The 12,477-nt window shown below is 33.6% G+C and overlaps 1 protein-coding gene across 5 annotated transcripts in view; it reads left to right on the forward strand.

Moving 5' to 3' along the window:
• Positions 1-1,095: 1,095 nt before the first annotated feature.
• The window catches only part of LOC132550107 (14-3-3 protein 2-like), a 62,936-nt gene continuing 51,554 nt past the window's right edge, over positions 1,096-12,477 (forward strand). For 3 of the 5 annotated variants that reach the window (XR_009554209.1, XM_060214125.1, XM_060214124.1), the window contains exons 1-3: positions 1,096-1,270; positions 6,709-6,923; positions 7,525-7,634. Coding sequence is in view for 4 of the 5 variants with exons in the window: in XM_060214125.1 (XP_060070108.1) it covers positions 1,207-1,270; positions 6,709-6,923; positions 7,525-7,634 (389 nt within the window). In the remaining variant the exon portion in view is untranslated. The remainder of the gene's footprint in view (positions 1,271-6,708; positions 6,924-7,524; positions 7,635-12,477) is intronic. The other 2 variants (XM_060214123.1, XM_060214126.1) reach the window with 2 other exon arrangements.

The following is a 12,477-nucleotide window of genomic DNA, read 5'->3' on the forward strand; positions in this document are numbered from 1 at the left end:
TTGGTTTCTTTAGAAATTCAGGGTCAGATGTCAAAGATCAAGGTCACAGTCAAAAAACGGAAAGATGCATGGGGGTGTTCTTTGCATTACCCTCATTTTTCTATAAAATTTCACAACCTAAAAGATCTTCACATCTTGCAAATTTCAAGGTTCAAGGTCACTGTTAGGATGTTAAAAAATGATAATACAAGAGGAATAAAATATCTTGCGACAAGTTTTAGAGAACAAAGAATATATAAACATGTCAACAGAATTGTAGAACCAGCAAAACAAGTGTAAAATTGAAACAAAGACAATATCTACAATAAGATTCCCTGAAAAAGTACAAGGAGAATAAGACCAGGTGTTCCAAAAGAATAGGCATCTTTTATTTTAAGTTATGGTGACATATCATGTTTGTTTTAGAAATTGGCACTCTTATGCAGTCATTTACAGACAATCTGGAAAATGAAGCTGCCCAATATTTGTATGTAGCATGTTATTTGCATGATGGTCAAACTAATGGTCTTAAACCAATAAGATACACAGGTTTTAAAGTGATAATATGGTGTCCAAGATCAACATTTCCTACAATGTATCCAAAGAAATAAACAACTTCCCTATCATTGCATCTTGGAGCCTACTTGGGACATGTATTACATAAGTAATACTACTATGCTTGTTATTTTTGATATCTGCTGGTCATTTTTTATGGGCTGCAATGATTTACTGCTTGCATATAGTTGGTTTCAGCAAGCTAATAACAAAGAATTTATTTTTTAATGGTCTTAGCATACCAGTACTTTCAGTACTTTGATTAATTTTCCATCCGGAAAATACAGAGAATAAAGTTTAAACCGATTAGACATTGTTAGTAAGTCTAACATTCAATGTTATCTAATACATCGGCCGCGTAGGCCTAGACGCATGTTAGAATTCTGCAAAGAGAGCTTCGTATCATGTAACAAATAAATACATTCTCAGGTGTCATCGACTGTGCAAAATTTGCAATGAAAATACCGGACAGGGCAGGCAGTGCATATATGCGATACATAATTTAGGCGCAAATCGTCACTATCATGAACAGACTTGCGTCTGTGCGCATGAATACATTACCTATTGAATTTTTCAGGTGGACTACTTTTTAGGGGCCATTTCCTCTTAATCGCGAACTTCCTGTTGATTTCATCGGAAATCCAGCTTCATCGAGGAATTTAGAGCATCAAAATGGGTGAACGGGAAGAATTAGTATACAAAAGTAAATTGGCTGAACAGGCCGAGAGATATGAAGGTAAAGAATGTTCGGAGGGATTTGTTGAATGTCATAACTAGGAGCGACATGATGAAACCTAGTCCTCCGCCTAGCGACAGAATATATAGAAATGCTTGTCAAATATGACGCTGAAAATCGTTTATTTGTACCCATTGTGTCATTCCAACATTTTCGTTATTAGCATTCATTGTACTGTTCTCGAAACAAATGTCTAAAATTGGTGTGTCCATGAATATTATTACGGTAACTGACAGTCACCATCTTTAATGAGTATACGAACTGTCATTCATGAATTTAGAAAACAAATTCGGATAATAAACATTTAAGATTGTTCATTTTCATATGTATCATTGTCTTGTAGCGGGGTGAACATATTCTAAGTAATCGGCGATACATTTCTGTTTATTGACTTGGAAAATCACAATATACAAAGGTAAATCGAAAGGGGGCAGGGGGTGCTGGAATGGGAAGGGCACTTGCAGTAGGTCCTAATACACACATTCCCGCATATTTTCTTTTAATTGCTCTCGATCTCAGTACTTCTAAAATCCGTCATTTCTTGTCCCCGTGAATATTTTATTTTGTATCGTCGAACGAATTGAACGCTGTTGACTTTGTGTAAAATCATGCTCTGACTCATCCTTCAAATATGCGATAGTTCTTCGGTCGGGCTGTTATCGCATTATTCCGTCACTTCGATCCTGCTTCCGTAGCCAGTTGAAAACTTATGTTTTATAGGAAGAAAATGTGTTTAAGATTTAAATATCGTAATAACATTCTCTTCCATCTGTTGTATATATGTGTAGATCCATATCTGGGTTAGCAGTAGGAAAAATGTCGTAAGCAAAATAAAATTGCAAGTAATTTAAATGCATTTTTCTTCAGTAACATTTTTCATCATGTCTAGAGCTATTGTTAGAAAATAAATACTTAATAAATAGATAATAAAAGAAAGTAGTTGTTGACAATTACTTTTCCTTCATGCAAGGAAGATGGTAATGTTGAGAAAAAGCAGATGCCAGTTAACTAGGGACATTGTAAAGCTGACTAAAGCAGACACCCAATAACATAATCTTGGTATCTTTGCAAAATTAAGAAATGTTACGTACACCATTGAAGAAATGTATAGCTTTGGAATTTCATTCTATGTCTTGTATGCGTTTGTTCTTCAAACATCAGGGCTAGAAAAAAAGATTTTCAGCTACTTGTCCGTCAGGCAAGTGAAACTTGAAATTCGCTTGCCCGAATCCAATATTCACTCACCGGAAGAAAAAAAGGCAGCAAAACATAAATTAAGGAACACAAATCTTATTATCAATTTCTATATCAAATGTTTGTACAAAACACTTGCTTTTATTGTTTTACTCATATCTAATTCACTGTTAACGCGAGCGAGAACATCAGCTTTTTGACAGTTACTACGTACACAAAAAACAACCTTGTTTACAACATTTGTGGTGATGTAATAGGTTTTCGTGTAGTCTTGATCAGCCCAAGTCTTGACACGTGGTGTAAACAAGGATACTACATCAATGTATTTGATCGACTATCTGTGGATTTAAATTAGTTTTAAGAGTGTTTAAGTTGATAAACGTCAATTATTATGGAATATTCAAGTCAGAACTACAAATTTAACTTGCCTGCAGGACAAGCAGCTGAAACAAATCACTCACTGGCAAGTAGCTTTGACTCGTCTAGACGAGCAGACGAGTGGATTTTTCTAACCCTGAACATCAAATTATCATAATTGCTATAAACATTGATGGTTCTGGATATGAAAGGGTTACATTGCTTGCTTTTTGTTCTTGACCGGCATTTCCACTACAGAAATATCATTTTCAGCAGTGATGATAGTGAAAATTTAGCCATGTTATGTTTTCCAAGTTATTCAAACAGTACTAATTTCCTAATAGATTTTTTGGTTTCTGTATAATATATACTGGACTGATTGCATTTTAGCATTCCGATAAGGTTCTGTGAAATGGTTTTGTTTTGAATAAATATTCAAGCAACACTGCATTTAACTCCTGCTATATTCATGACATCTCGAGTTGTTACAGTAACGCTGCTTGCTTTTCTTTGTGGTGTCTCGAGACATCACAAAACATGAATGTGTAACTTTTCAGTTAGGCATGGTTGTGTGTAGAAATTGGTGAACTCCAATTCTGCTTTCGATTTTTGAGGGAGGCAAGTATGACAAGAAATGCAAAATTCAAATGATAAAAACTATAAAGATACATATAACTGAGTTTATTGTCACGATAAAACAGGAATATGCAGAGATGCTGAAAACTTTCAGACATTCTGTCAGTCCAGATGAAAATCTGTCGGTCTGAACAAAAATATATGAATATTGTGATAATTTTTTAAAAATTGCTGCGATAATATAAGATAAACTCCATTTTGATATTTTCATTACATTGAATCATTTTCTGTTTCAACTTCATAAACAAATTCTATAATCATTTGTCATTCTCTCTTTTGTCCTGCAGTTCACAGTCATTCTCACTTTCACTCTCACATTCATTCTGTGACTCCCTATCCCTCTCTATTTCATTCTCTTGAACTATTTCACTCTCCTTTTGATAAACATTTAAATCTTCTTGTACTATCTGCACCATCTGTTTCCTCTTGTCTACCACTTTTCTTCCTCTTTTAGTACATGTGCCTTCTCTGTCCCTTAGGTGAAATCTGAAGAAAAAATAATTTGATATATCATGTTGTGATTATACACATGGTAGCCAGTCATAATTTACAAGCAGTGAGCACTGATACAAAACATGTAAATAGATACATCTTGATCATGAAGAAATTGAATACAAATTACATACCATCCGTCAATTGCTGATTTTCAGGCCTCGACGTTAACTGTTTTTTAGTACTTGCCAAGCTGGGCAAGTGCTATTAAATTTCAACATGCCCGTTGCCGAAATTAACTTGACCATACAAATGATATTGAATGATTAAGTTTTTTCTCTAGTGTAAACATTGCACTATATGTTTGAATAAAAAAAGAGACTATCTTATGTTCCTGTCGATTGCCTTTTACTTACAGTCTCTTAAAAGGTAATGAAGTAACAAGTAACAACTAGGCCTTCGTGAGTGTTTAATAGCCAAGTTTTCAAATTTATGAAATGGTCGTTTGATCATACTGTATATCTTTTTTGCTTATCGCCAACATTGTGGCCAGCATGCCTTTTCCTAGTAAACCAAAATTTATGTAACGACATACTGCATACTTGCTTCATAGTCAACAGCGAAATACAATATTTCTACCGGACTTTGATCACGTATCTGGCTGAATGTTTTATGCTTGCCCGATCAAATTACTGGTAAAATCATGTTGTTTGACACCAATTTTTACTTGCCCGGGCAATCGGGCAACCGTTAACGTCGAGCCCTGACTTTGGATCAAACTCCGATACTGACAGACTCTCCAGTCGTACTAACGTGGCATTGTTGAGGTGGCGCTCAGTTAGTTTTAATTAACTTCATTTGATTGAAACTAGATTCATTTGACACACTTGTAGGGGGGGAGGCTATGAAGAAGGTCCATCACATGCAGAATGTTATCCACACCTCTATTCCGAAATGTTCTGTGTATACCCCCCCCACCCCCCCCCCCAGTCAGAATCCTTGGAGCCAAATCTTAAATAAAATGTAAAATCCATGTTTAACACTATGTAATTCATAGTCTCTAATCAAGGCATTCAAGTGTAAAGCAGCAAATTTATTATCTATATGGTATACCTTACCTCTTGTACAAAGTCTTTTGAGTAGTGCCCATTCTCTTTGTATGTTTGTCACATCCACTCCAGCCTTTTGGAGTGTTTCTTTAAAATGGCTGACAATCACATTTACTTGCTCTACACCATAATCTGTGTAATAAAGTGACATGCTTATGATGATTTCAGAGTAACTTACATTTGGTCTATTCAACAATTTAAAATAATTGAATTATAAAAGAGAATTGAAAATTCATCTTCAGTTCAGACAGTTTTGTAGCAAACATTACTTTATTCTAATTTAGTATATACATGATCAAATGAACTTTTGTCCATCTTTAAGTTTTACATTAAGTCATAATAAAAGATATTTGTTAATTGAATACATTGAACATTTTGTTTCAAATCAAGTTTTTAAGTTAATATGAAATTTTATAACTACCTGAGCATCAATGATCATGTTATTCATCCTGAAATATTTATGAGTAACATATGCAATTCAACGAAAACATCAAAGAAAGCAAGTAAAAAACAGGAACAATCTAGAACTGAATAACAACATGCAAAATTGAATCAACTTCAGAATTTGTGAACAATTTTAAAGATATGAACATGATAATTAATCGTATCATTTATGTAACCTGAATAATCTTTGGATGGCCAGTTGTTTAGGCAACCAATGGAAGTGGCATCAAACAATTCTCCTTCTAAATCCCTATATCTGTAATGTTTGGTAAAAAGTAGTGCCTGTTAACACAATTATTCCATATAAATGGCGTTGATAAATGATAAAATTTTGATCTTAATTGACCTAAATAATACAGCATAATGTAAAAAAAAAATAGTAATAAAGAGTGTAGTTTTTCTTGCCTTTAGCACTAGTTTGAAGAGTTCTGATGATCTGCAATTTTATTTTTGTCTTTGTCTGAATAACTCCTATTATAAGGCCAAATTTTAGGGACTTGTCAGAGCATTCGGTTGGATACAAACTTTAAGGAGTCAATGACTCAACTCTTGAATCCTGATAATTAATCGAAATACTGCCTGTCCATATGTCAAACCTGGAGATTAAAAAATTTCATAAGTTTAAATATTTCAGCATTAATTTCATTTGATTTGGGTTGGTTTTTATTAAATGAATTGAAATTAAAAGAAATCAAATTTTGTCTATTTCAAACTAATCTAGAAAGATCACTTCAAATGTTTCACTACAGGCCTATGACCAGTGTGGATAGTACTAGCACTGGCGTATATAGTGTATGAGATGGTATGGAACCATCAGTGCTATAATCACACCACACTGGTCATTTGTCTGATGAAGGTGACCGTGTAGTCGTAAGAACTTCTATTCTATTGACATTACCAACCTGAAGAAAATGTTTCAAAATATTTTGCTGTGTATTTCACCTGAGGTTAATAAATGCCCTGCCTGTACATGGTCGACATTCAGGCAATGTTTCATAAACTCTACAACAGTGCAAAAGTTACAAATCATGTACTGATGAAGATAAATATTTTTACTACTAACTTGCACATGTGTCAAGCAATTAAGTGCTTTAGATGAAATATTTCGAACTTGTATTCCCTAAACAATTTTGCTTTTCAGCATATTTACAATGGCTGCCACAATACAGAATCTTTCTAGAATTCTCCTTGTTAACATACCAAAAAGTAAACTGTTGATGAGATTCTTGAAAAATGAATTAATCCATTTACTTTTCTTTCAAATAGATATGGTAAAGTTTATGAAGACGGTGGCATATATGGATCCACTTATGTCGATAGAAGAACGTAACTTGTTCTCGGTTGCCTACAAAAATGTTATTGGAGCTAAAAGAGCATCATGGAGAATATTACAAGGAAATGAAGGAAGTGATAAAAATGATAAAAATGAAAAAAATGAAAAAGTCCAGGAAAAGAAATGCAAAGCGATTTACCAAAATAAGGTTTGTAGAGAGATGTTTCGGTCATATTTGGTGTAACTTAGTCATGAAGAAACTTGTCATTGTCAGAATAATTTCTTTTCTTTCCCATTTTTTTTTAAAAGAAATTATAAACAATAATATTCCCTTATGAATTTAAGCTTAAAATATGTTAAGTAACATCAAGTGTGGAGATGCATCTTATTTTTCATGAGAAAAACTTTATTTTCCATCAAGGTAAACTATCCATCGTAATAGTTCAAGCTGAGGTGACCCTGACAGTACTGAGCATGTAGAAATATTTATATGCAAATTGTGTTGTTGATGTATTCAGAAACATAAAATAATTCAAATAATAAACAATTACAATAAAATCAGGAATTGGAAAGACGGTAGATAATATTGCGAAAATTGTGCTTTAATACTAGGTCATGTATGAGATTTGGATTTAGTAGATAGCTAGATCATCATATGTATGCAACCATTGAAAACACCAGAACATATAAATAAAACATAGAAAACTGTGGCCTTATTTAGTATTTCAGTATGATTTGATTCTAAATTTGTATCCATCTGTATTTTGTAAAAGGCAAATGTGAATGTTTGTATTTTTTTCATTAAACAGGTTGAGGGGGAACTGAAACATATCTGCCATGAAGTGTTAGATATTTTAACAACAATCTTGGGAAAGGAAGATTCTAATGCTTCAGAATCCAAAGTGTTCTACTATAAAATGTAAGTACTCTTTTCACTAACCACTTTGAAAATGCTACAAAAAACATGTCTTTTTACAGAGAAGTTTATTTCACTTACAATTGTTGTACAATGTAGCATGCAAGAACAACCTTTACCACTGTGAACAGCATGGTTCATGTTGATGCAATAGCTTTCGCTATTGTTTGTATGTAGATATACATTAAAGTATTTGTCGTCTGTGTTGGATACAAAACTTTTCAAAAGCAAAAGCAGATCTTGTAGTTGTATTTTTATGTACAACTTTATATTTGGTTTTGAAACAATTGTATCTGGAAGGAAAATAAACAGTGAGATTTGTATAAAGCCCCTCCTCAAACACATCTTATACAGTACACACTTAGGCCTATTGCTATTAAATGGCCAGACCCGACTTGCCACCATGTTTAATTCGCATATTTCATGTACAGGTGTATATATAATATTCATTAGATAATTTTGTACATCAAAAATATGTATAATGGTATAGAGATTGTGAAAATCAGACTGTTCACTCGGTGTTGAATTATCGCTTTTTAATGTCTGTAGTGAGTATGTAGTAGCATTTAATAGATTATACATAATGGAAGATTCAATGTTGTCACACGGTGAAATATTCACACTGGAAGGTTTTAATTGGGGGAATAGTAAAATTTGAATATTGTTGCATGCAATATTATTTGATAGATAATAGTGTTATATTCTGTGATTGATAATGTGTAATTCCCCTCGAAGATTTGAAAAACAAAAGTAAAAGTGATTTTAAATGTTCAGGTGATGGTGGTGGGGGGAATTGCTTTGAATGAAGCTCTGTAGCAGCTTATGAATTTATCTGGAGACTGCAAAGTTATTCTGTGGTATTGTTGCAGACAGTCTGTTGGATAGTGTTGTTTGGATGCAATAAAGAGTTTTATCCTTTTTACTTTTAGAATTTATCTATATTGCAAATTAAATTGATTTTATTTCAGGCAAGTGACATTTTTAAATAAATAAAGCAACTGTATAGTTTTGATCTAGGGAGCAGTGGTCAAACTGCTTTGTTTTTTGCTGTACAACTGAACTGCTAAGTTTATACACATTAATTACTCATTAGCTATGTTTAAAAGAACACTGACAACCACATGCACAGACAAAGTAACACCCTTTGATTATGCAGGGGCTCAGGAAATTCACCCAAATTACAAATTGCAGACAAATTGACAGTGTATCACATGATGAGGCTCTAGAAAGGATCCTGAAGAATAACATTGCTTTACAGATTCTATCGGTTTCTTTGTTTTGTTGAATAAGATACAAGAGAACAACAACAAAATTTACAAAACTGATTATTCATTAGACTGGAACCAGTCAGTGGTACGAAAAAATATCCTTTTTGTTGCTAGTTTATTTTCTTTTTATACTTCATATTTGCACATGCCTGCATGTAGTTCTATGTATATTATCTTGTCTGCTACACAAAGTCTTATTTTGAAAGATAACAAAGATTAAAGATTATGGTTGAAACGGTCATTTTACCAATTTTCAAGCATCTGAAATAAATTTATTTTACTTCGTCTTATTGTGATCCAATGGGTCAGGATGACTGATGCTTATTGATTCATCTGTTATCATCTACCACATGTAACGTCAACTTTTGTTTAAACATCTCCTTTTTGAAAGTAGAAAAACAGATTTGAGTGAAGTTTTGTCTGAAATATCCCTTAGAAAAGCATTTATTTTGAAAACCTGAAGGTGAGGAGACCCAAGATAGAAAGGGGAAGTTTTAAGTGTTTCTTTAAAATGTGACTCCTGCTAAAGAGAGTGCAGATGGTTAAAAAATAAAGATTATTACCATTGGCTGAAGATATTTATTTAAACAAAGTTAATGCAACTTAGCTATGTAGACAGTCAGTTGGAAGGCTTAGCATAGATTTGAACCAAATTTGGTTGAAAATCTCATCGAGGCAATGCAATTAAGGAACAGAGAAATACATTTTGAAGTACCCTTTAGCAGGGTAAGTGGCATCACATAAACTCGCCATATTGAAATTTTCTTCTTGACGGCAAAATATTCAGACAATGCCCAACCAAGAAATAAGAGAATCACATGATGCTATTATTACTTGCATTCTAATGCTTCAGGTTTTGGAGGTTTGGTTTAAAATCTATCATTTTGAACAGTATTAAGAACAAATACCATACTTGGTCTGAACATTTGGAGAAGATCAACATATAAATACAATTGAAATTTGTGTCACTATTGGAGCATCTGGATGGGAAGTAGATGGAAGAAAGTAAGACCCCTATTGAATGTATTGCAGATCTAGTTCACGATATGACTATTAACAAATGTTTTTGCTACTAACTAAACATACTGCCACACTTTTAAATCACTGCTGACCAATATTGACCTTGTTATTTTACTACTTGACAACCTTTCAATATTTCATCCGCATTACCTTCACTGCTTGACCGCATCTTTCCAATATTGGCCACTACACTGTTTAACCAACGCACCACTTGATCTCTACGGACCAATGTACTGCCTAACTTAAGGTTCTACTAGATCACTACTGACCAATATTTATTGCTCTCTTCACTTTCTAACCCAGGTGTCGCTGGACAACTACTGAACAATATTATTGCTCATTACACTGCCTAAATGCACAACTGGACCCATTCTGACCAATATTGGCCACTGCACTGTCTAAGGTACCACTGCCACTGAGCCATAACTGATAAATATCATTAAGGTGCCACTGGACCACTAGTAATATTGCCCACTACACTTTCACATCAAGATACATTTGACCAGTGTTAACCACTATTCTGCCTAAATGCACTACTGGACCCTTATGGACCAAAAGAGCCCACAACACTGCCTAAAAAGGTGTTAATGGCCCACCTTGACCAAAATTGCTTACTACACTGACTAAAGAAAGTGTTACTGGACCCTTACTGACCAATGTTGACTGCTCTGTCTAACCAAAGTATTACCAGACCACTTGTAACCAATATTGGCCACTACACTGCCTGAAGATGGCACCACTGGACCTTTACTAACAAATTGATATTGACCAATACACTGTTACCTGTCCTGACATCTTAGGTCTCATGATCCTTTTTTGTGGTGCCTCAATTTCTTCTGAAACACTCCCCAACCGATTTTACAAAAATCTTCCTTGGCTAATAAAGACACACCAAAATTGCAAATCATATGGTCCACAACCCCAAGGGGTCTGGGAGTAAGGCCAAATTGATTGAAATTACAAAAATCTTCCTCTCAAAACCAGAAAAAAAAAATCAGATACTCATAATGGATGGAATTCTCTTAAAGTCTTAGTATGGGTCAGCAGTGAATGTTATGCACTTTGAACATTTGCAATATGTGTACAAAATGATCTTGCTATTTTTAATAAAATCATTTCCTGTTACATATTACAAGAAATATTGTAAGTCATATGACTCTTTAAGACCCTTCACCTCTTGTTAACTGAATAGTTCTTTTACCACTTAAGTTCAAATGCTATTCTTTACATCATCTTGACCACTGATGGTAATTCATTGGCTGCTAATGACAAGGGTATGACCACTATTATCAGTTACATGTACTTGGACTATTACTGACAACCACTTTTTTGCCATCCTGGCAATGTTTTTCAAATCATAGGGATTGAGTAAAAAGTATATGGCATTTTCAAAGTGATGACTGCCAACAAAATGTTGTTGTTCCACCGATACTTAACATGTTCACTGCCTAAAAGCTTAGAAAGTGGATGATTGTCTAGACTCATTGAATTTCTTCTTGATATGTCATAAAATCAATTATGGTAACATAAAAAATGTGATCGTGTAATTGAAAACTAATATTGACAACAAACTTGCATTTACATTTTTAAATAATATCGTGAAAATATACGGATATACTAAGTCGTGCAACTGCATAGCTGCAGAGGAGAAAGAGCCAGTTTGGATTACAAACATACGGAAGAATTTCTTTGAAAATACTTTGTTGATAAGGTAAGTATATGATTAGTTTCACAATGATGTAATGAAGACTTTAATGGTTGAGCTTCTCCTGTTAGCAAAAGTTGAAATATATATTGGGCTTGAGCATATAATTCTTTTCCAAATATTCTGTTCCAAATAAGTACATGTTCTGAATTTTAAAGAGTCTAGCTTTGCTAAGGGAAAAGCTTAGTCTTTACTGTCCAACTACATCATGGATCAGTGTGTGCCTATAAGAATGCTTAAGACATGATGACAATGTTAATTTTGCTTCATACATTTCCTTTGGGATTTTAGTGATACAAAATTGTAGCTTACTGTATTTATCCAGCAATAAGCCTAAAGGGTCAAAATATTATTAAAATTCAGAGCTAGGGTTTATGACAGGACAATGAAGCTACATTGGTCCCAGATATTACTTTAAAGTAATTTATATTAGTGGGCTTATTACCTGATAAATATGATGTATATTTAGCAAATATGTTTGTGGTTCTAAAAATACTGTTGTATTGGTATGCTATTGTATTTTAACTATTGCATAATTAACAACAGTTGTGCACATACAGGTACCTGCTTCAGGATTTGTCTTGTTTCTGTGACATTTTGTTCATATATTACTGAAATATTTAGACAAAATGCTCAATTTTAAAAAGACTTTTTTCTCCAGTTTTTCTTTCAATGCAATAATACTTCATTACAATATGCTTCAGCATGCAAAGGAAATGCTAGGGAATTAATGAAAAAAAAGACCAACTCCTGAAGGCAATGTAGTATACATGTATGCACTGGACAAGATCCATTCTGTAATTTTACAAATTTCTGATAAATCCAAATAACCACCTTTGTAGTTAGTTGGATA

The sequence above is a fragment of the Ylistrum balloti genome, unplaced genomic scaffold (assembly GCF_031769215.1).
Source record: "Ylistrum balloti isolate Yb309-2 unplaced genomic scaffold, AGI_CSIRO_Ybal_v1 Utg370104, whole genome shotgun sequence".
Lineage (NCBI taxonomy): Eukaryota > Metazoa > Mollusca > Bivalvia > Pectinida > Pectinidae > Ylistrum > Ylistrum balloti.